General features: G+C 39.7%; 2 protein-coding genes across 2 annotated transcripts in view; one reads left to right on the top strand and one right to left on the bottom strand.

Moving 5' to 3' along the window:
• Window positions 1-1,540: 1,540 nt before the first annotated feature.
• On the bottom strand, window positions 1,541-17,814 carry LOC101863098 (protein tweety homolog 2). The gene is made up of 14 exons (XM_005096580.2): window positions 17,437-17,814; window positions 16,730-16,893; window positions 16,135-16,246; window positions 15,138-15,370; window positions 13,674-13,769; window positions 12,726-12,798; window positions 11,594-11,663; window positions 10,431-10,483; window positions 9,663-9,752; window positions 8,633-8,775; window positions 6,944-7,048; window positions 4,332-4,466; window positions 3,058-3,139; window positions 1,541-1,666 (listed from the first exon to the last, which is right to left on the bottom strand). The coding sequence occupies exons 1-14, from the start codon at window positions 17,569-17,571 to the stop codon at window positions 1,586-1,588; spliced, it is 1,572 nt and encodes a 523-aa protein (XP_005096637.1). The 5' UTR covers window positions 17,572-17,814; the 3' UTR covers window positions 1,541-1,585.
• A 2,994-nt stretch (window positions 17,815-20,808) lies between these two features.
• LOC101846645 (dual specificity mitogen-activated protein kinase kinase 6) overlaps window positions 20,809-25,453 on the top strand; it is a gene marked incomplete at its 3' end in the record, with an annotated part of 26,311 nt that continues 21,666 nt past the window's right edge. Inside the window, 1 exon segment of the mRNA XM_013081475.2 lies at window positions 20,809-21,589. Within this exon segment, the coding sequence (XP_012936929.1) occupies window positions 21,499-21,589 (91 nt within the window).

Consider the following 25,453-nt stretch of genomic DNA (forward strand, 5'->3'; position numbering starts at 1 on the left):
TGTGTGTGTGTGTGCGTGTTCCTTTGACATTGTGCAACTTTATGTCATACAAGAAATAAACGAAGGCAGGAAAAAAAAAGACGGGTCAAAATATAATAATATGTAGTTGACTGAACTAACACAAATCTTACTTTTCAAAGAAAAGTAGTTTAAGGCACTGTGTCTATCTCCATTGTCTAAAAATAAAAAAATAAAAACATGCATGTTTCACAACGTGGTGTAATCAGGCGCTCGTCAATTTTTGCATAAGTGGAGTTATTGAAATCTGAAAGCTTATTCATTTGCCTTGCTTTCTGTGAAAAAATATCCATCTAGCTTGAATAAAAGTTGAGATATTTGTGATTGAATAAGGTGGGGTAGCCTGGTTTCAGTGGTCAAATTAAGGAGAAAATGGCAGCCAAAGTTTCGTAACATCGGTAGCTTCAGAGTCCTTTAAAACTGAAAATTATATATTAAGGTTTTTCAGTAAATTTCACATGTGTCTTTTCATGTGAATGTAAAAGATGTTTAGCCAAAATACAAAATTTCAAAGAAAATTGCCAAAACCGGTGGAAAAATGCCTTTTTCTTCGATTTCACCATTTTGACGAGCGCCTGATTTCGCCACGATGCTTCACGTATGTCATGTTACTACAGACAATGTAACAGTACAAAAGAACACTGGCATTTTCTCTCAAGAAATATTTTTTTAAACTTTCAAAACTCGCACAACTTTCAAGAACTACAGCAGACATTTCTTCCCTCAGAACGAAGCACACTTTCGCACACAACTTTGTCAGACATATATTCCATCTGCAATAATCTCAAGGTATATTATGGCAAATAAAAAGCAAGGAGAAAATATTCAAATGCTCCTGTTTACTGAGACACTCCCCAAAAAAATTTTGAAAAAAAAAAAAAATTCTTTGGAAATACCCTTAATTTAATACATATTGCAATTAACGCAAACAAAATATTTGGTTAGAAAGCGCCTCCACATGGATTTAGTAGATCTTTACTCTGTGATAACCTGTATAGTAGCTTGAATAGATACAAAAAACGCAGATAATAGATTCCTGAAAGTTGTCACAATAAGGGGGGGTAACAATAATTCGTATCACGAAACAAACTAAAAATAGAACTACCTCCAAGCTGTTCGCTAAAAACGCAAATGAAGAAAACTTTCTTGTCCCCTTCTAACTAAGAACAAACATCAATCTAGTCCGATGAAAATCATTAAAGCTACGAGACTGGAGTGAAAGAAAAGGGCTAAATAAATGAGGCACAACAGACTTTAAAGAAATAAGTAAAGAAAGAAAAAACAAAAAACAAAAGTGAATTTCTTCACTAAAGCACACAATATTCACTCAATACAGAACTAAATCAAGATGGGGGGGGGATTTCATTCAAAAACTTCTAAATAAAGAAAGAATAAAAAATATAATAAAACCAATTAATTTTAAAAAACAAAAAACAAAAACAAAAACCCCCCAGCAAAATACTAGTACAGTATTTTTGTTTTTAAAAAAAAAATTTTTTTTAAATAAATAATAAGATCCTTCCATAATTGTCAAACGGATCATCTTGGATGACCAATCAACAGCCGCCTAGTGACCAGGGTGGTGGCGCACACTGCCGGGAGACGGTGCCGAGTCAGCGTATTGTCGAATGTACTTGCCAGGGTAATACTGTGCCAGAAGCAGAAAAAAATGTAACGTTAAAATTTAATCTTTAGTTATAGTAGAGGTTTCACGGCGCTCGCAACTGCATAAGGTCATGTGAGCGACAGAAGGTTAGAGGTGTTACAAGAGAGTAACAAACATTAAAAAAAAGAAGAAGGGGAGATAAGGACGATAGATGTTTGATAGGAAAGATTTAATCAATCGTAAAATTGTTAGACTCTTTTTTTTTCGGCAGGCCCACTATACAATTTCAAATACAATGTTCAAAAAGAAATTTAAAAATTCAACATTATAAATGTTCTAAAATTGAGTTATACCACATAAACACACCCATATAGTGTGTGTGTGTGTGTGTGTGTGTGTGTGTGTGTGTGTGTGTGTGAGTGTGTGTGTGTGTGTGTGTGTGTGTGTGTGTGTGTGTGTGTATGTGTGTGTGAGTGGGTGTGTGTGGGTGTGTGTGGGTGTGGGCGTGTGTGGGTGTGTCGGTGTGTGTGTGGGCGTGTGTGGGTGTGTGTGTGTGTGTGGGCGTGTGTGTGTGTGTGTGTGGGTGAACTGTGTGTGTCTGGGAGTGCGTATGTGTGTGTGTTCAAGGGGGAGTAGTCCAAATAATAATAAAAACTACTGGCCTACAGGGAAATCTTCAGGACAGAGATAAATTAATTTCAATTCACAAATCATCACTTTTTTAGTTTTAGTAAGAGTTTTGTGGCACTTTCAAAACAATACGGTCATATAAGTGCTGAAGATTAATGGTTTTACTAGAGAGTAACAAACACAAAATAGTAGGAAGGGAGAAAAGGACGACAGATATTTGATAGGAAAGAAGGAGCAAACCACACCAGAGCACCCGCCAACCCCCCGCTATCATCACTTTCATATTAAGCACAATTCCCATCGACAAAATTGATGTCACCATAAATAATCTGAAACTACAGAAAACGTCTAACGAGACAAAAAGGAAAAAAAGGATCACTTCACTAGGAAGAAAAAACGGGACAGCAGAAACACTGAGAAAGAAGTAGAAAGTAAAAACCCCACCACAAACCAATGAAACAAACATCTGTCAAAAGAAAACATCGAGGTCCAACTCCAACTGAGTATCCCCACAAAATAGGACAGGAAAAAGCTGCCCAATCTGGAACAAAGAACCGCTGAAAGATAACATAAATCACTGGTAAATAAGAAATGGCAGAATGTGACTCCCCTTTGAGAGAAATCTCTATGGCAGTCTCTCAGATTTGAAGCGGACTGCACAGTTTGTGCACGACATCGGACTGACTGTCTAGCTGCTGTCATCGAGAACGAGGAAGAAGGAAGAACAAGGAAAAAGAAGAAGAAGAACTCGTAAATAAGACCGGAAAAACCAGCAAAATCTGGAAAAAAAGCAGTCTACTCACAGCGGGTGGGGGAGACTCATCAATGGGCAGCGGGTGCTGGTGAGTCATCATGAGGACTTGGTCGTCGGCCGCGTTCATGTTGCTGGAGGGAAAAAAAGGAAAAGGAAACCCTATCGATAAACTGTGTACGTCTCTGGAGTTCTTTAATCCTACCCGTACGCCGTGTTTTACTATCGTGTCCATACAACGTGGGGAAATCTGTGTCACCACTTAACCCTATCCGTACGTCGTGTTTTACTATCGTATCCATACGATGTGGGGAACTCTTGCCACCACTTAACCCTATCCGTACGTCGTGTTTTACTATCATATCCATACGACGTGGGGAACTCTGTGCCACCACTTTCCAAAGAGGAAATTTACTCGTTAATCCAATCCGTACGCTTTGCACAGCAGTCTGTCAAAATGATTTTTTTAGAAGTACTGAAAGCTTCAAAGAGAACTTCGTACTAGAAGTATTCTAAAATATGAAGAATGCAACCCCGGGGGTACAAAATGACCCCAGGGCATACAAATAGGGTTAATAAGTCAGAAGTGAATTCTTTTAGCCGAGAAATTCACTTTTCTTTTCTCCTTCTCTGCAGTTACTTTTACACAAAGACTGTTCTTCTTCTTCTTCAGGGGTCAGGTCTGGAACAGGCCATCCTTGACAATTTCAACAGTATTCCTTTTTTTTTAAATTTGACGTTTTACGGCGCTCGCAACTGCATAAGGTCATATGAGCGCCAGAGGATTGGAGGTGTTACAAGAGAGTAACAAACATTAAAAAGAAGAAGGGGAGATAAGGACGATAGATGTTTGATAGGAAAGAAGGAGCAAAGTATTCCTAAAATGGGAAAATAAAAGTGGCTGTGAAATTAAGAAATCTTCAGAACAAACTATTGAAATTAGGCAAGTCTTAGTGAGAGCTTTTTGGCACATACGACATTGTAATAGGCCATGTAAGTGCCAAAGATTAGAGGTATTATTGCTAGGGAATAAACATCCTAAGAAATGAAGAACGAGAGATAAGGTTTAGTTTTAGTAAGTGTTTTATGGCACTTGCAACACAATAAGGTAATATAAGTGCCGAAGATTAGAGTTGTTACAAGACAGTAACAAACACAAAAAAAAGGAGGGGAGATAAAGACGATAGATGTTTGATAGGAAAGAAAAAGCAAGAGAAAAGGACAAAAACATGTTTGACAACAAAAAAAAGAAGAAGAAAAAAAAATAATAAAACCCACATCAGAGCACCCACTAACCACTCACTCAATATTATACACTCTACCTACCCGTGCTGAAGGGTGCCCCTCTCTGACCAGGGCCGGGGCGTGGAGTGTCCCATGGTCCCGTAGTCCGACTCGTACAGAGGAGGGCGGGGCAAGAACGGGTCCGAGTCATCTACAGGCACGTACTCCGCCCGGACGCTGAAGGGGAATTAAAAATCAGATTTTTTCATTTCTTTTCTTTTAAAATGTGTGTGTGCGCGCGCGCGTGTGTGTGTGTGTGTGGAGGGGGGGGGGGGGGGGGGGGGGGGTGACAATCAAGATAATGTAGCTTTTTTGAGAGTGTCAGAGCAAGGGAATGAATGGAGAACAATGACTGTCTAGTTTTAGTAGAGGTTTTACGGCACCTGCAACACAATAAGGTCATATAAGTGCTGAAGAATAGATGTGTTACAAGAGAGTAACATACACAAAAAAGGAGGAGGAGAGATAAGAAAGATAGATGTTTGATAGGAAAGAAGAAGCAGCAAACCACACCAGATCACCCGCCAACCACCCACTACCACAGATGCCAGTGATTTGGTGCAGAATGAGTGACAACATAACTAACATACAAAAGTTAAGGGTTCAAATCTGGAAGAGAGTGAACTCTTTTTAGCACTTTGCAGTCACACAGTCAGCAGTACAAAATGCCCCATCTGGTCACCCAGCCAGGAGAGCGACTGCAACAGACTTCTCGGGCCTGGCGCAGAACTGCGCCAAGTGACCGGAACGGATCGTTTTCACCGGCACATTATTTCGCCAAGTGACCGAAAAGAATAAATCTCCAGGGATGATGTCCTATCAACTCCATGTCCTAAAGAACCCTGCCCTTGAAATATCCTTTTATGTCTGTACCAAACTTCAACAAAAACATAACTGTAAACTAAGCTCAACTGAACCAACGTAAGAAAGTGGATTTGCCATATACGGTTTCTGAAGACCTACTCTACGTAGTCTACGTGAATGCCCCTGCATTCAAAGCAACATGTTCTATCTGTATCAAACTTTAAAACAAAAAAACAAAATTATTCAACTGAACCAACATAAGAAACCAGATACAGCAGCCAGGAAACATTTTCAAAGTCATACTGAATGTGTATGCCCCATGTCCTATAATATAAATAAAAGCTCTGTATCTGAAATATCCTGCACTGTCTGCATCTCAAACTTCAACAACAAAAACAAAATTATCCACTAAATTCAACTAAACCAACATGCGAAAGCCAATATATGGTCGCTTTTAAGCACAACGGGGCTATCCCAAAAAATGCTGTTTTGAGAAAATCGAAGTTAAAGTTTTTGCCCTATGTCCAGTTTCTTTAAAAGACAAGGAGAGTTGTCTCTGTAACCAAACAAATATACACACCAATGAAACCAACCTTCTCCTATAGTAGGACAATGCCCACTTTTGGTGTAGGTCAAGATTTCTGGAAACCCCCAAAATCTCGGTTAGCCCATTTGTCCTTAAAAGCGACCATACGAAAGCGGATATACGTCATCCGGCGAACATTTTCGAAGGCATCATACTCTATGGGAATTCATTTCAAGAAGCCTGCGGCTCCTTGCGGGCTAGGGTCTGTGAAACCAGCGACCAGCTGGGTGGAGATTGTTTGTGGTCCAACAGAGGACCGTCGGTCACTTCTGCTACAGCAGCACAAGGATGGACGTTGTTTCTGCCATGGCAGACAGGAAGTACATCAGTCGCTACTCAGAAACCTAGTTCGTTTGGATTTGGGGTTGGGTTTTTTTTTTGGGGTTTGGGGGGGGGGGGTTTGCCATTGCTTTTGAGGGGGTTGCACTGTTTCGTTGTTTTTTTTTACGAGATCCAAAGTTAACCGTGAGAAATAAATAGTACTCTTGCCAGCTGTTCTTTTGTACTAAGCCCAAAATTTTTATCCTTTTTTTTAAATTTAAGTTTTTAAATCTGTATTATCCATTTATGTGCTCCAAAAATATTTTGTAGAAATTCAAAATCTAAACGCTGAAAAAAAAGCGCATTAGAGTCACTAATTATTCTTATTTTTGCGACAGTGATGATAAACAAATCTTGCTCTTTTCCTGCACTAAACGACTATCATTGTGTCAATGTGTGTCTCTTTTCTCACGCTAAGCTAGCTATCCCCGGCACTACCCAACACAAGACTGTCTCGAATGAAAAGAAAAATTACACTGCAAGCCTTTTAAAGATCAGTTTAATCAAGTAAACACTGGAAAGGAGCAATAAATCTTGAGAGATGAAAAAAATTAGGTCTAGATCTATACTTTGAAAACAAAATGCGCATCGCAAAACATCACTTCCGGCTTTTCCGCTGTGGAGGACAGCTACGCAGATTTGTTTAGTTTCTCAGTGGAATAATCACAAAGGCCAAAGAAGGACAAGAACTTTTTGTCAAATGCATTTTTCTAAATTCAGGAAATGAATAAATCAAAAATCGGGCTCCGTCATGGGGACCTATCTTTTTGCAGGTACTTGCCAACTTTCAACTCTGAAGCTGTCGTAGTTTTATCGGGAAAGTGAAAAAACACATGTGTTTCCAAGTTGCCAAATATATAATAGATGAGAAAGAGTAAAGGCTTAACCACTCCCACCTCCAACACAACCCCCCCCCCCCCCCCCCATTCCCGTCGCTACTCACTTGATCTTGACGTACTGTCTCCAGGCACAGGACAAGGTGAAGATGATGACGGTGCAGGCAATGGCCACCACACAGCTGATCAGGGCCAGGAACGCACTCGCTGACCTGGGGGGAGGGGGAAACAAAGACAATGATCAAAGCCAAGAATTATTTTATTAGTAAGTGTTTTTAGTTTTAGTAAGAGTTTTACGCCGCTCACAACTGCATAAGGTCATGAGAGCGCCAGAAGTTTAGACGTGCTACAAGAGAGTAACAAACATAAAAAAGAAGAAGGGGAGATAAGGATGATAGATGTTCGATGGGAAAGTAGGAGCAAACCACACCAGAGCACCCGCCAACCACCCACTAGTTAGTGTTTTACGGCACTTGCAACACAATAAGGTCATATAAGTGCCGAAGATTAGAGGTGTTACACAAAAGAGTAAAAACACTTAAAAAAAAGGAGGAGAGATAAGGATGATAGATGTTTGATAGGAAAGAAGAAGCACACCACACCTAAGCACCCGTCAACTACCCACAAAGCCAGGAATGATTTCGTGGAACTGGGGGGAGACAAACAAAGACCCCCAAAAAAATGAAACGCGGGTGCTGCATTGGACATGACCATATTGTCAGTATCATTCCACAATCACAAAAGTCATTTTTAGCTTAAAGAAATCAAAGAAGAGGACAGATGCCAAATCAGAACTATGAATTGTGCATTCTTTTTTTTTTCCATAAAAAACTATGAAGAAAATAAAGAAACAAAATGAAACAATATTGCAAGTTGTCTCTTGATGGCTTTATCAGGAAACCCTCCAAAACTGACTTGGGCAATTGTTGTACAACGCTGACAATAGGAAGACTACACAGAGAAAAGACCCATTTTGGTAGTTTTGGGGGAAATCCTAGTTTTCATGTTTGGAACTTCATCTCTCGAGGGATATACCTTTGTCTCTGGAACTCTGTTACTTTTCTTTTCTACCATTACAGTGATATGTTGTATTGTGTGCTGCAAGAAAACTTACAAAAAAAAGCAACCCTTTACAAATGTCGCAAAATTTCTTAACACTTTGCAGTCACACAGCCAGCAACACAAAAATACCCCATCTGGTCACCCAGCCAAGAGAGTGATCATCATTGCCATTCTCACCCTGGGTCAGGATATAGGCCACGAACAAACACTCTCCACCTTTCCCTATCTTGGGCTAGTCGCTTAATGTCACTCCATGTCTTCATTGTTCCTGCTGATGCAGAAGCTCCTCCGTCTCCCAAGATGGAAAAATTATACGGCATGTTTGTTCGTGTTTCAATAACTTTCCTTTTTTTACTGGGTCGGGTAGTTGGCCCTAAGCAAACTGTCGCTTTTCAGGTGGGCCAGACCTATGCACCTTCAGTCACCTCTTACGACACGCAGTATCCCGACAGGTGTATTCTTTACTCCCCCATAGTAAAACTATGGGGCCCCCCCACCTGCAGGGGCGAAGCCAAGAGAGTGACTGCAACAAACTTCTCGGGCCTGGCCCTGGAACGGATCATTTTCACCGGCGCCAGTGACTGCAAAGTGTTAAATAAACAAAGCAACTTTCACCAATGTGGCAAGAAAACTTACAAAGTACTTATACAGGCTGCAAAACAACCCTTTACAAATGTCACAAAATGACATTAAATAGACAAAGCAACTTTCACCAACGCGGCAAAACAACTTACAGAGTACTAATACAGGCTGCGTCAAGGGCGTCTATGTAGTCGTCGTGAAGGGCCGAGCACATGCCTACGTCGGTGAGCAGCGTGGACAGGTTCCCTGTGGCAAACTGCAGGTTCTGTCTCATCTCTTTCACAGGACCCTCCAGCTGGTTGATCGTCGGGAGAGAAAAATAAAACACTTAGTTTTTGTCAAGAGTTTTACCGTACTTACAATACTATTAACTATATAAGTGATTGAGATTTGGTTTTAGTTTTAGTAGAGGTTTTACGGTGCTCGCAACTACATAAGGTCATATGAGCGCCAGAAGATTAGAGGTGTTACAAGAGAGTAACAAACACAAAAAAAGAAGGAGGGGAGATAAAGACGATAGATGTTTGATAGGAAAGAAGGAGCAAACCACACCAGAACACCCGCCAACCATCCACCAAGTGCTGGAGATTAGAGACGATCCTAGAAGGTAACATATAAAGAAAAGAAGAAGGGGGAAAGATAAGGACTATTAATAGTCTTAGTTTTAGCAAGAGTTTCATGGCACTTGCAATACTTTTAGGTCATATAAGTGCCGGAGATTAGAGGTATCACTAGACAATAACAAACAACAACAAAAAAGATGTAAGAGAGATAATAGAGACAACAGATATAAATCGATGCTAAATTTAGTCATTGTTGGAATAAAATGTCTAAGACCTTTAACTGTTCATGTCTTATAACCACAAAAACTTGGAAGTCTTTTTTTTTTACACTTTAAAATTTAAAAAACACAATTTAATAAAAAAAACATATGATAAAACTCATCAATCCTCCATCTGATGAAACTGACAATGTGCTTTCCATAGCTTCAGCAACATAAAATATAACAAAACAGCATCATACCTGCATTCAACATGCTGTCGCTATGACTTGGAGGGTTTTGGGTGCTTTTTTTCCCTCAATTTTACCAACTTTTTGGAGAATGGCTCCCAAAGAAGGTAGGTATAATTTCATCGAATGAGTGAACAAAACCTGAGCACAGAGTACTACACTAATACATACCCCGGGTATATGAAAAGGCTGGGCCAGCCTGACTGTATCATTGAGATCTTTGGCAGCAAGGCTCACAGAGTTTAGAGCATCTTGAATCTCCTGTGGAAAAATCGTTTGTTTGGTAAGAGTTTTACAGCGCTCACAATTGCATAAAGTCACATGAGTGTGCAGGACAAAGTTAGTTGTTTTCTAGTTAGTAGTTCACAGAATGGGCAGAAAAAAGCAGTACAACTGAAGCTTAAGTAAAATAACTACGTTTCTATCTCAGAATATTTTGTCACAGGGTACCGACATTGAACTTGAACAAAAAAGTTCAAACATGTTTAAGCAAAAGTAGGGCATTTCAAACTTATTTTCTTTCATCTCTCAAGAGAAATGCATTTTGAATCTTTAAACGATGTTGCTATAAAGCATAACAAAGACAAAGAAAGTGCACATGGAAAGAAAGAGTAACAAAATAGTGTCATTGAATAAACTTTAGACTGCTGCCATTTACACTAGTCTTGGCGAAAGAGAGTTGGGCCTCAAGCGATCCTTCTTGAAAGAATTATCATTACAATAACAAGAAACAAGTTAAAATGTACAAGCATAATCGAGTCTAATTCTGTGTATCTCCCTTAGCTTCACACATTCTTCTTCTTTGCACTCCCTTCCTAGATCTCAGGGGCAGGCAGGCGACTACTGGTTTTTCAACCCGCAGTGCAACTGATTTTTATGTCCGCGACAGTTTTTCCGCCTTATCTTCAAACAAACCACCATGAGTTCTCTCCCACTTACGTTTTGATACGGTTTGGTCGGGTCATCACACAAGATGTACGCCCTTATTGCTCCTGAAACAAGAAAAAAAGAAAATACAAGTTCAGGAAAATACAAGTTCAGAGAGACGACACAATTCTCGACACACAAACCAACTAAGCCATGATTTTATCTCTGTAATTTGATGAATAACAGACGAAAATTATTCAGCAAAATGCATACGGCTGAATGCATTTAATAACATTAAAACAGTTTCTAGACGCACCAACGGGCTACCAAAAAAACCCTGAATTGTTCTGAGCCCATGGAAATGTGTGAAAAGGGACTCAAAATTTACAGATCATATTGTCTCACGCACCTTATAACAAGACTATTTTTATATACCAAGAGCAATATATGACAAGCACAAGTTGGACAAAATCCAGACAATTTCAGAAATCCCATTCTCAATTTAGTCAGAAAATCAACACCCCTGGGTTTCTAACAAACAGCTTTCCCTAGATGAACTACGCAAGTACCACAATTCAGAAGTAATTCAGCTTGCAAAATTTGATTATTTCTCTAAAGACAGAAACTGAACCGATGATAATATAACATGTGACAATGTGAAGTGATTGATGTTCTGACAACTCTCTGTTGAATCATCAAGTTGACTGTCCTTCCACAGATTTCTGAATACAATTTTTAAAAGCATTGATGACTAAGTAGAGAACCTGAAGCCAAATTCAGTTTTTCAAATTTATGTTCATATTCAGGGGAAAAATATGAAATGTATTGTGTAATCTTTGAGTTATTTATAGACTTTTCACAATGCGTTTAATATTAACACATGATGAAACTGTTACTCAACTTTCATAGCTGCTACAGGATGGAAAACTGGACAAGAAACCAAACTGTAAACATTGAACCATTCAGTAATCTTTAATCTTTATGATAACAACCACACTTCCAATCAGAGGACAGGACAATTGCGTTTTTTTCCGATTAGTTTTAGTAAGTTTTAGTAAATAGGTCATATAAATTCTAAAGATTAGAGTGGTTAACAGAAAAAGAAAATAAGGAAGAGAGAGACGAGGACAATAGATGTTTGATCGGTACGAAAAAAATTTTTAAGGAGCAAACTACAGCAGAGCACCCGCTAACCAGTCAAGCGTTCTTTTACATGACAATGACAGCTACTTTACCTTCCTGGGCTGAACCTTTGGCCAAACTTAGGAAGTAGGAGTCGGGATCATGGCAGAGGTCCCCCAGTGCCTGAAAGTATTGTAATAATGATGATGAGGATGATGATGACGAAGATGATGACGATGATGATGGTAATGATGAAGATGATGATGTACGCACTTTGGTTTCTATAGCTAGTGTAGTCATTTATATTCTGAATGTTCTTGATGAAGCCCGTTGAGGGTGAAACGTTGAACGTGTCATTAAATATTTTGGAAATACTACCAAGTCTTAACCGTTTTACTATCTGCTGTATACAATGATCAATTTCTTTATAATTAGCCCCTTGGCCTGGCTCACACTGAGTCACTTCCGTCTAGCCTGTAACCACACGTAATCTTAAGACCCTCCTTTGCTAGGCCCATTTCCATGCTAGTATACAGCGCACATTTAGTTTTTCTCTTGGTTGCTCCTGAGGAAGCCCAAGAGGCGAAACGTTGAGCTGTGTCTATTAAACAAATTCGAAACATTTTATATTGTTATGTTATTTTGTCCGAAATTCAAACAAGACTCTCCCTCCTACTCTGCTTTTCAAACAAAGATGATGATGATGATCATGACGATGATCATGATGATCATGAGGAGGAGGATGAGGATGACGAAATGTTCCTGACGAAGCCATAAGACAGTGAAATGTGGAACATATAAAATTTCTTTTTAATTTTACAAGTCTCCACCTTTTTTTTGTCTTTTTGCAGTCTACAATGATGATGATGATGATGACAATGATGATGAAGATGATAATAATAATAATAATAATAATAATAATAATAATAATAATAATAATTGATACAATGATGATGACCTTTAACATCCAAGGAGGAAGAGAAGTTACAAATAGTATAACAAGACTAGTATCCATACCACACCTGCTCAAGACTCCACTGACAAGAGTACTAATAGAAAAAACCCATTTGAAATGACAATCAGCTGCTGCCAAAATGATCAAGTCAAACCTCGAGGAAGACTGGATGAACAAATGATTACTGCTCTCCGGAAAAAAATTTAAAAAACACATCGCAAGACATTTCAAATTTAACAAAAAAAGAAATTCCAATATACACAAGACCGTGTAAAAAACACCCAACTCACCACAGAGAAGGAGAGGTAAACACCGGTGGTGATCCAGATGAACAAGGAAAAAATAACTGCCAGCGCTGCAGACCTGTCGACATAAATTGAAAAAATTTCTTACATCTTTTCTTGTGTATCATGAATATTTAAAGCAACAGAGATATACCCTAGCTATCAAATTTTAAACAACACTTAATTACAAACAAAAGTAACAAAAGGTCTGAATTTCTATGAAAATCTAATTTCATTTCAGACACATTGTAGGATTGGTGATGATCATTTGTGGCACATTTCTTTGCTTGAAGTGGCATTTTACCTCATTACTTTTACTTTTTACTTCTTCATCCTCTGTTGACATTAAGCGTTGAAGGGAGCAGATGCAGTTTTCTATGGTAGGCCAGCTCTGCAGCTCTTTCAATCGGAATATGAAAATTTCTCAGGGTTCCCTTGACTCCCTCAATCCGCCTTTTGGGTGGTCTACCTCTTCTTTATAGCCTGAGTACTTGGTGTTACAGACTCTCAGTTTACCTTAGTAATCAGCTCAGTTTGAGACCCAACATTGACAACACACTCTATGGAACATCTCAGTAACTGCAGTACACCTCTCTCATCCCTACATGGCATTGTACAGAAGGGCGAGAGCCAAGCTATTGCTGGATTAATAACAACAACAACAGCAAAAACAATAACTCCATGTGATTTAACAACAACAGCAGCTCAACAACAACATCAATAACTCCATGTGATTTAACAACAACAGCAACAACATCCGGTGGTGGCATCTCTTCGGGGAGGATTCAGGGAGGTTGGACTGCCTCACCCGCTACCCAAGGGAGGCGGTGGCCCTGGCAAAGAGCGCGCTCTTCGGGGCTCCAAACATTTCGAACGGATAGGCTACCACACACACACACAACAACAACAATAACTCCATGTGATTTAACAACAACAACAGCAACAACAACTCACACTATGAGCAAAGCCTTTGACTTGATCAACAGCCCGATAAAGGCCAGCAAGAGTAGGAAGATGTACAGGCAGTAAACCAAGATGTTCACCATCCATCTGAAACAAAAAGAAAGTCAGGCAAAATCAGCAAATAGCGTGTAGAAAACCATCATAATTTATACAACATTCTAAAATTATTTTTTTTTAGCAAGTGTTTTACGGCACTTGCAACACAATTAGGTCATATAAGCGCCGAAGATTAGAGGTGTTACAAGAGAGTAACAAACATAAAATAGAAGGAGGGGAGATAAAGACGATAGATGTTTAAAAGGAAAGAAGGAGCAAACCACACCAGAGCACCCTCAAACCACCCACCTAAAATCTTTGACAAATTCTACCACAGGTTTTGCCAGAGAAAAAGACTGAAAAATAAGCAAGGGAAATCATACAAATGCACCTTTTCATAAAAGGAAATGTATCAAACTAAACATAATAATCCCATTTTTGACATTTTTCATCACAAATTCCATTGGTGAATAACCCTAGTATAAAAATGTGTACATACATCAGAGCTCCTTTGTATAAACATCACCAAGAGAAAATGTTTTAGTTTTAATAAGTTTTACAGCACTTGCAACTCAGTAAGAAGGAGCCACGGAGTAGCAGTAGAAAGGCGGCAGAAAAAGTCAGGCACCCAGAGGAGGGGGCAAAAGAGGTGAGGGGGCGGGAGCAGAAAGAGGAAACGAAAGCAGACGGCAGAACATTGTTAGAGAGCGGGAATGGATGTGAAAGGAGACAATTTTAGAGAAGAAAATTTTCCGTCGTTATCCGGATTCCAACCGGGACCTATTGAATGAGAAGCGAACACCTTAACGTCCAGATCACAAGAGCCCACATGAACAATGTCAGCTTTTATACAAATCAACAAAATACCTGTGGGGGCTTTAGTAACCTAGAGCTTAAGATTTAAGAGCCTCTCATTCAAAGGTCCCGGGTTCGAATCCGAGTTGCGACCGAAAAATTTTCTTCTCTAAAATTGTCTCCTTTCACCTCCTTTCCTGCTCTCCAACAATGTTCTGTTGTCTGCTTTCGTCTCCTCTTTCTGCCCCCACCCCCTCACCTCCTTTGCCACCTCCTCTGGGCTCCTGACTCTTTCAGCAGCTTTTCTGCTGCTACTCCTTGGCTCCTCCTTACATCTGTCTTTGAGCCACACCCCTGATCTTCTGATAGGAAAGATCTCCACCTAGCCTTCTCGGACAAGGGCGAAAAATCTCGGAGGGCTCGTGGGCAATTTGCTCACATTAAAGATCCCTTGGCGGTCTAAAATCAATAAGAGTAGGCTTCGGCTGCCACCCAGGCAAATTCAAAATTTCCTACATACTGAAAATGTTCAATGCGTCCAGCGCGCTCGTATGACCTAATGCAGTTGCGAGCGACATAAAACACTGCCCTAAAAAGAAAAATTTTTTAAAGAAAAAAAAGTACCTGTAGTACTCAATGTCTCCGGACAGCTTGATGCCATCATCTAAACCACCTTGTTCGTCCTCAATGTTGATTTTGTCGACGTACCCCCGCACACTTGTTGCCTCGGTGCGGATGTGATTTATCAACTTTATCGCCTTGGCCAGAGCCGTGGAGTTGAGCTGAGACACTGCCTTCTCAAGGTCATCGGACACTTTGGTAGATATCTCTTCAGCTATGTCGTCCAACGACTGAACCTAAAGATTTAAGAAACACAAAATTTGACAGAATTCATTACAAACTTGGTTCACTCAAATCATCAGTTAAGGGCTAGAAGGGACATGGTCCACATTCATATCTGGAGAAAAATGGATTTTCTTTTCAGGGCAAGGTGTAACAGGCAACTCTTGGACACAGGCACACCTGGAATTCTGATTGTGGCAAAAATACCACGCAGATTGGTTTGACATTTCGCTACCTCAGAATTGCAAAGTTCTATCTGCTTAGCACCTAGTTTTGAGAAATTCGACGTCAAAGATATTGATTTTCACACCTTGTCAAGCTTTTTTTAAGAGCATTTCTTTGAATATCTTGATAACGACTCACTAATAATCTTACGATTTGGAGAGAGCAGATAGAACATTTGGTTTCTGACCTCATGGTCTTAGTTACTCAAACCAGCCAAAAATGTCAAATAGAACTGAGTAGTTCTGAGATGGCGATTTCAAGACATGATGCAAATGGAAGTTTAAGTAAGAGTTTTACAGCACTGGCAACAAAATAAGGTCATATAAGTGCCGAAGATTAGAGGTGTTACAAGAGAGTGACAAACACAAAAAAGAAGGAGGGGAGATAAAGACGATAGACGTTTGATAGGAAAGAAGAAAAATGATGCTTGCAATTCATATATGTTCTTTACACAATAGTTTCAGTGGCATTAGATGAGTATATGAACCAACTGCATGGAATAGCACACAAACATATGTATAAAGCAAGTACAATCCACAAAAGTCATACGTACTCTGTTAGAGGCAAGAGAAATTGTCGTATTTGCGTCAATCACCGCCCGCCTACAGTTCTGTACTCCTCTGTGAGCTTTCTCATTTTCGTAAAAGCCAAAGCCGAGAAGGCCACTAAAACAACAAAGATGGAAACAAAACAGATACATATATGTATAAGGTACTCAGATCACAAATAGGGCAAGCAGTTTCGTCTTGTTTACCATTTTTCTGATCATAAATTCATGGAGAAAATTTACAACCATAGTGATATAACTATGGACAAATAGTATGCATGAACTTATTATAAACATTCAATCCCCATCAATTGAATTTGGATCTTCTGCATGACAGAGTAAGCAAAAACAGCAAACACTGTAAGTCCATATTGGGATTAATTAATTATATCGGTTGCCATACACACAGAAAAATTTGCTTCATGTATAAATAGCAACTGAAACTCAACTGACAGCACATGACAATCAAAATATTGTTTTAAAGACCATGGAAAAGAAAACATTTTTTTAGATCATGACGTATGCACGCTAATAAACTTTCGTATAGATCTAGTACACACAGGCTGCATTTGCCCCATATGTTGAGATGATGAAAACTTACACGACAATCAAAATGCAGATTCCCGTAAAGACGCTGGGACATGCCGATGGGCGTGGCTTCGCTTGAGCTTGACTTTGGCAGCAGCGAAAAACAAAGTAGATCAGAAAGACCAGCCACAGCATGAAACAAACAGCTATCGGCACAAGACCCCACAGTCCTGCAGCCTGAAACAAAAAAGCAGAATTTTTTTTACATTAATTTTAAACGGACTTCCGTAACGAGCGACCACCCCAACAAACACAATAAAAAAGAGACCTAGATCTAACCATAACCTTAACCCAAACCCTTTCCATACCCCTAGATCTACCCCTACCCCTCTTGACTCTATGTCATGTCTCATTGTGGTCGCTCGTTACGGAAGTCCTCCCTTTTAAACCAAGTAAGTAGTAAACCAGAGAATCGTAACACATCGTGCAGGTGCTGCAAAGAATTTTATAATCAAACTACAATGAACTTCACTACAACACATTCAACAATCTACACAATAGCTCATAGCCAAGGCGACAAGCCAGGACAAGAGAGGAGGGAGGGGTGCCAAGAGTAGGAGTGTAAGTGTAGCGTAGCAGAAGCAAGAACGAATGAAATATATGATAATGATGTGCTAAGTGTTTTTATTTTAATCCCCACCCTCCTCTACTATACAATAAATAAATAAGATAGTCCTAGTCATCAAAAATAAATTTCACGACGCAACACATTTGACTCACCTCTCTGTAATCATCACTTTCAGGATCGAAAGTCGAGTTCACAGTGCTAAACGCGAAATTCCAGTGCGGAAACGAGTGAAAGAAGTTAGACAACCAAATTTTTTCATATTTCTCCTGGGAACCATCCCCTTCCATGTTGATCCAATAAGTGTAGCCTTTCAAAACGTCTATTTTCGACTCACTTGGCGATAATGTAAAAAGCAAACTATCCAAGACAAATAATTATACCCGTCTTTATTGTTTACATCTTCGACGTTTTGTCTCTAGACTCTGTTTAGCTTCCGCCATTTTATCATTTGTCACATGATCACAGATCACACACAGACCTTGTCGACGGTTTTCTGTAGGCCAGATTTTGCCAACAATTCTAATCGTCAAAATTAATATTCAAAACTACGGCCTATGACCCCAAGGACATGAAATGAGTTTTGAATAGGTAAAAATTACTCTAACTTCAATAGTTTAAGTTCTTATACTTTAAGGAAAGCTTTTTTAAAAGAAGTAAGTAAAGTTTGTTAAACTTTTCCCTGAAATGAACATAACGTGACTGCTTTTGTTATTTTGTTGTTGCACTGCCAAAGCCAAAGTCGTTATATAGGCTAAGAGCTAAGTCAAAACTATTCTTTTATTCAGATAATTTTCAAACGTCTGCTGTACAAGAAATAATTAAGATAAGTGACAAGGGAAATTACGCTAAACATTGCTTGACTTTATCAAAGAACGAGTTTTGTCGAGTGGTTCGATGTCAGGGGGAAAAAAAGGGAGGAGACTTCGTGTGCACAGTGCACTATGTCTACTGACGTCACAAGGGCTTTCCCTCAGTCGGGTCAGCGACATGAACGCTGTGTGCTTTGTCGCCTCGGATGGAGACTTTGAGGTGCAAAATATCTCTTGTGCATGATTGTTCGAGTGTGATTGGAGCTGCTGCAGTTAGAATAATAAGTGTTGAGTTGGAAAAGTGCTGATATCTTATCATTGCAGCTCAGTTTTTTTCAGAAAAGGACGCTTTAATTCTGCAACCGGTACGGTGATTCTGCAACTCTACAGGTGGCCATTATCTGAGAAGGAAAAATGCATCGACGTAAGTTACTTCTGAATGTTATAGTGTGTGTCAATGGTGTTTTTGCTGTAAAATTGCTTACACGTGCGGTATGCATTCTTTTTAGCAGAATTGAAAGCGTGGGAGTTGCATTGCATTCAGTTTGCAAGTTGTAGCAGATGCAGAAAGCAAAAAGTAGAAATGGGGTCAAATTTTGTCCCATTTTCCTCCCTAGCAGTGAGAATTAAGTGGTTTATGTCCCTTGCTTCGTCGATCTGACATAACGAAATGATGTCCTCAAAAGTTCAGAGCAGAGAGTTGTGGTTCTGAGTTAGAAAGTCGATCTCGAACTTTATGCTCCTTCAAAGTTTATGGAATCAAATGATTTTGCTTTTGTGGCTGTATATCTGTCGTTCTCAGCGACCTAACTAACCCCCTGAATCAAAATCTTGACATCTCTGACTCTTGTCTCTCTAGATTCTAGAGATCTACTCTGAGTTTCTTTCTTTTTGAGGTCTCTTTTACTCTACTAGCCTAATCTAGATCTAGATCTAGATCTAGATCTAGATCTAGATCTAGATTCTTCAAGACCGCCTTTTGTTCCGAGATTGTCTTTTGTAGTTGCGGCCAAGTTGAAGTCCAGTACAAAATCTAGATCTAGATTTTACCCCAAACTTTGCACACAGACAAAAAATCATCAGTTGCTCTCACTCTACTGCTTTGATACAAGCTGAACTGAGACCGAAAGTAATGGACCAAGAGAATCTACTGCAACTGCAACCACCCATTTCTCGATCAATTAGATTGTAATTAAAGATTAAAATTGCCCAATTTTAGATTACAAGATTGGCTTCCAAGTTAAATTTAAAATGTAAAATTAAAAAATTGAATGAAAAGTAATCTTGGTACTTATTTGGATGAATCAAATTTTCCTTATTTGTGCATGATCAGAAGGAAAAGATCTAGATCTAGTGATATTATTGTAACAAATTATTAACTTACATTGAACTTAAAGCGCTCCAAATTCACTTTCAATCTGAAATGAAAATTCTGGATAATAAACCATAAAGTAAGGCTTCTACCCTCTTCTTCTCTTAGAAGTAGTTATTTTATTCCTGATTAAAGTAGGCCTTCCTATAATAACTAGATACACAACCCTTCCCTTCCCTTCCCTTAAATAAATGAAAAAATAAGGGCTTACTGGTGCTAAAACCTAATCGTAATAGTATATATTTGTAGATTAACATGACATCAATCTTTGACTGAAAAGTCCATAAAATTGGAGAGTCAGGCTGTAAAAGAAGATTTATTGTGCTTGATTTGTAAAATTGGTGTGAAAATGGACTTTGGGGGTGGGGGGATGAAAATTGTAGCTCGTTATCGGGTGCTATTCTATGTTAAACCTCTAACTCTAAAATAATATGTTGTATTTGTTGGGTTTTTTCATGTTTCATGAATACATCACAAGTGATTTAATAAGTAGTTCTTCAAATCTCAGGGATTGAATTTGCATTGATCCCAGTCAGTAGGGGTTGTTATATCTTTGGCAATCAATCAAATTCTAACTTTTTTAGTCAAACGTGTCTATTTGGTGTGTTCATTCATTATCAAACAGTGTCTTCTGGCACCTTGAGTTGTTAATTTTTAAATGCTTATTAGGCTTAAATGTTAAGAGCTGTCGTGGATTAAGTTTTGCCCTCAAATTTTGACTGGACTGATGCATTCAATTCTTTTTCTACATTGTGTGTGTGTGTGAGGGGGGGGGGGGGGTATTTTTATGCTCCAAAACAATTTTTGCACTTACATCCGCTATTGTGATCGCTTTGACGGCAGCAAGGATGCGCATGAAATCTGATTAGCTTCTCTCTGTTCAGAGGTCGGAGGGCACCTGTTTTTTTATAACTTTCTTTTATTGGATTTTGACTGAGGCGGAGGGGAAAAACTTGTTTTTCTTTTACTCATGATGATGTCAGCTCAGACAAAACTTGGTCCTTTCTAATTATAGAAATAAAACTAATTGCTGCAGTAACTTAAAATCTGTTCATGAAATTGCATTATTCCTAGATCTAAATCCTAGAGGTGTGCAAAGCCCAAATCAAGAGGAAGTATGGTGTATGGCCCTGTGTACAGGCTTGCATAACCCTGAAAAATTAAAGACAAAGAGCGGTTCCAAGGTCCACTTTTGCTTGGTGGGTCAAGTGTAGCAGACACAGACTCATGATCAGTAAAACTTTTCCCTACTTTTTTTTTTTAATTTCTTTTTCTTTTCAAAAGGAAGGGGCGGTAACTAGTAACCTGGTGTCATGTAAAAGGGGGGAGGGGGTGGGTGTGTGGGGTGTCTCCTCACGTTCGTCCGATGAAGAGCCAGAACGGTTGAGCGGGTAAAAACGACAGCTCCGATTTTAGTTCGTTCAGTGCACTTTGTATCGTGGCTACGGTCGGACCGAAACGACTTCATTGTTTCGATATTTGTGTTGAGTACTTCTATTGAAATTCGCTTGTTGTAAGCTCTCGATGCGCGTGTCGTCCAACAAAATGACGTGTTCTTACGCTGGATGGCAACACGTGATTGCCTGACCCAGAGCAAAATGGTTGCAAGTCACGGATCTTACAGCGGTAGCCTACAGGGAATCCCCCAGAATGTGATGACTCATAAGCCCGTGTTGACCAATCAACGCGAAGGACTTTGCTTAGTCACTAAAAAGCATGAATGAAACAACTAGGTAGAGAACTCAGCGAACCAATCAGGTCGCAAGGTCTGTCGAGGACATTGAAAAGTCATGTTTTGGAGATCACTCGAGTAAACATTCTATTGCAGTCTCGGACAGTATTGATCGAGGATTGTTTTTTTAACCCTGACCGATCAAATTTGCTCTAAACTTGCAAGAATTCATCGACTGGAGAAAGTATTCAGCCCATCGTGTTGTGTTATTCACTGCGACTGTGTCGCGTTCTGATCGGATTCGTAAGCAAGCACAGCAAGGCGTGTAGTGTAGAGTGTTGTGACACCCGCCTACCCATCGATGCAAGAAATCACAAACGATTCGGGGTTGCTCGGTTCCATCAAACACAGCGGCCCAAGAGGCCGGGTACGCATGATGAACCGCCGTGGCAGTAAGTGGCAGCGTTTTTATTCCTCCTTTTAAAAAAAGGTAGCCTATTGTGAGTTCGATAGGGATGATGATGATAGGAACAGGATACGCAAGTATTTGTCGCGGTGGGTCGTATAATCTCAGCGGTGACATGAGGCGATGTCGCCGAGCAGTACTGACCTATTTATGACTTCGTTTCTTAAACGCAGTCGAGTCCACGCGTAACTTCTAGAATCTAACGGTGTAGAGGGGGGGCGAATTAGATCCACAGTTTTACAAGTTACACGTAGCTTAGGCTAGCGTTGTGTGTATGGTGTTTGTTTTTTTTCTTTTTGCTTGATTGAAGCCGTTGTTGGTTATGTTGTCACGTTGTGGTTGTGTTGGCATGTTGCCTGTTTTATGGTTGGCTGGCACTCCCAGCCAGAAAGTCCAGTGTTGCGATCTTTTGGCCCGGCGAGGTGTGATAGGTTACTGCTAGTCTGGGCGGACCGCTACAGGCCTGGAAACTCTTCTTGTCGTCCTTACACCAATACTTATTAACAGAACTCTCTACTTTTTATGCTCTACCACCCACCCCCCTTTAAAAAAAAGTATCCTCCTTTTTGTCTGAATGGGGAGCGAGAGGAGGGGGGGGCAAGGTTTGAAGTTTGAAGGGTTGGCAAAGGTCAATAATTTGTTGTTGTAATGTAATTTTAAAGAAATGGTGTGGTTAACAGTAACAGTGGAAACAGTATAGATCTTCTACTGATTTTGTCAAGGAAATGCAAATTAAGTTGCAAGCTTTTTTGAGAATGTTATATCATTGACCTATTCATACAATTTTTATTCCTTGGCTATGTTTGTTCTAAATACAGTCGAAATTATGTAAGGTGACCGTCCACGAAGAGAAAAGTGGTGTTGTCTTAGACAGGATGATGTTCTGGACAGTGTCATTATAATTATATCACAGAAATGCGAGGTGGAAAGTGGTCATTTGTACCGATGATTATCTTGGGCAGAGGTGACTGACCTGTTAAAGCTTGTTTGACCGTGCCGTATAAACAGGAGACTGTTTAATACAACATTTTTGTTACCACGAAAGGATGTCAAACCCCTGGGAGTTTTTTTTTTTCTTCTTTCTTTTTGTTCTGTGCAATGCAACTCCCTTTAATAAATAACACAAAATCTGCAAACACAAAGAAATGTTCTGGTCCCTTGAAGTTTGTGTTATCAAGGTTTTACTTTTACTGTAATATATATAACTTTCCCGTGGGTGGTTGACGGGTGCTCTGGTGTGGTTTGCTTTTTCTTTCCTATCAAACATCTATCATCCTTATCTCCCCATCTTCTTTTTTATGTTTGTTACTCTCTTGTAACAGCTTTAATCTTCTGGCGCTCATATGACCTTTTATGCAGTTGCGAGCACCGTAAAACCTTTACTAAAACTTTAAAAACTAACTTTCCCCTTTTTATAATGAGGTGTCTTAGAGGGTAGATTGCCTGACTAATGGGTTGAGAATCGTGCAATGTCAAGTTTTGACAAATAAAGCATATTATATGCTCCTAAGTGGGTGGTTGGCGGGTGCTCTTGTGTGGTTTGCTCCTTCTTTCCTATAAAACATCAATTGTCCTTATATCTCCTTCTCCTTTTTTGTGTATGTTACTCTCTTGAAACACATCTAGTCTTCGGCACTTATATCATGACCTTATTTTGTGTTGTAAGTACCGTAAAACTCTTGCTAAAACTAAAACCTATTCTCCTCCTATCCTGTACATATGTTCAGTAAATATGACTTTTTGTGTCCTTTAACGTGCTCACCTATTTACTGGCCTAGCTTGTTTTTTTAAATTATTGTATGAATTATAAGTGCAAACAGAATCAATATCAAAATCGGTTTAATAAAAGTGCTAACTTCTGTCCCGGTAGCCAGAGAAAAATAATTTATTGTCACAAATGTACTCAGTTGTCTAGGTCTAGTTGTAACCTCTTTTATAGACATTGGCAATGTAGCGATGACTGTTGCCTTATAATATATTCTTTATAGTATTAGCTTTCACGTGAGTGTCCAGTCATTGAGGTAAATGTATGATATGAGGTTTGTCGATCCATTCAGAGGACTGAATCACTATCCGGCAGGGATGGGTTTTTGTTGACAATTATTATTACATAGTCCGGATTATTTATTGCCGTTTTATGGGCGTGAAAATGGGTCAATGTTGGGATGGTGGGGGTTTTTTTTGGGGGGAGGGGGGGATTTGTTGGTGGCGTAAAATGTAACAGTGTAGTCTGTTAGCGTGTATTGATGAATACAGCCAAGTCTGCTCTGACAACCATCTGTGGCGTTGGTGGCCTAGTGGTTAAGCTACCGGACTCGTAATAGTGAGATTGCGGGTTCGGGAGTTTGAGCCTCGGTTCCGACACGTGTCCTTTTGAAATGGCACTTTACATGAATTTTCCTCACTTCACCCAGGTGGGAATGGGTACCTGGCCATAGACAGCGGAAGATGTTGTCAATATGTTAGTGTTTTAGCACCTATAAATGGCCGCTTGCACTGTATGCTTCCCAGGAAGTTGAGATTGTTTCAGAATGTTCTCAGGTCTGCTGGGGTAATAATATAGATTGTGAAGCGCATAGAGAGCTTGCTGTTGAGCGGGGATTTGCGCTATAATCGCTATACAAATGCTATCTCTATTATTATCTATTACAAACAAACACATCTCACTTTCCTTCGTGCTTTTTTTTCCCCTATGTGATGACACGGTCCCTGTTCAATAAGGCCAATACATTAAATGTTTGCTTTTAAGCACTAGAGGGCTATCCCGAAAAATGCTGTTTTGAGAAGATCGAAGGTAAAGTTTTTGTCCATTGTTCAGTTTCGTTTAACTCTCATCGTCTTTTAAAGAAACAGAACAAGGGTAGAAAAACTTTACATTCGATTTTCTCAAAACAGCATTTTTCAGGATAGCCCCCTTGTGCTTAAGTGGCGTCGGTAGTCTAGTAGTTAGGCTACCGGACTCGTAATCGTGAGATTGCGAGTTCGGGGGTTCGAGCGTCAGCTCGGTCCGACGTTGTGTCCTTGGGAAAGGCACTTTACACGAACTTTCCACTTGGCTCGGTCCTATCGGAGACTGACGTTAAACTAGGAGGTCCCGCCCCTTAAATAACCTAATAGTGTTGATAGGGGCGTTAAACCTATACCAATTCACCTTTTTATTTCCCTTGTGCTTAAAAGCGGCCAAATGTTCTCTGATCCAGGCTCATGCCTTTGGTACTTTATTGTCATAATAAATCTCTTTAAACAATGTTGTGTGTACGGCTTTCACCAGAGATTGCCATTCAGTCCTCTGTCCCTGACAATTTCTCAAATCAATCATCTTTCGTACTAGCATTGCATTGTCTCCCCTCCTTCTTTTCTTTGTATGGTACTTTAGGATAACACAGTATTGCCACGCCCCTAATCTCCGGCATTTATATGACCTACTGTGTTGTAAGTGTCATAAAACTCTTGCTAAGTAGGTGGTTAGCGGATGCTCTGGTGTGGTTTGCTCCTTCTTTCCTATCAAACATCTGTCTCCTTATCTCTCCTCCTTTTTTTTGTGTATGTTACTCTCTTGTAACACCTCTAATCTTCGGCACTTGTAGATCTATGACCTTATTGTGTTGTCCAAAAGAAAGCAACAACAAACAAGCTGGTTGCTTCTTACTTCTACTATCTATTGTCTTGTCTTGCTCTTTCCCTTTCTAGTGCTAACCACTAATCAACCGTTATCGTGGAGACGGAAGTGCTACTCGTTATCAAACTAGAACTAGTGGGTGGTTGGCGGGTGCTCTGGTGTGCTTTGCTTCTTCTTTCCTATGAGACATCTATCGTCCTTATCTCCCCATCTTCTTTTTTATGTTTGTTA

The sequence above is a fragment of the Aplysia californica genome, unplaced genomic scaffold, assembly GCF_000002075.1.
Source record: "Aplysia californica isolate F4 #8 unplaced genomic scaffold, AplCal3.0 scaffold00132, whole genome shotgun sequence".
NCBI lineage: Eukaryota > Metazoa > Mollusca > Gastropoda > Aplysiida > Aplysiidae > Aplysia > Aplysia californica.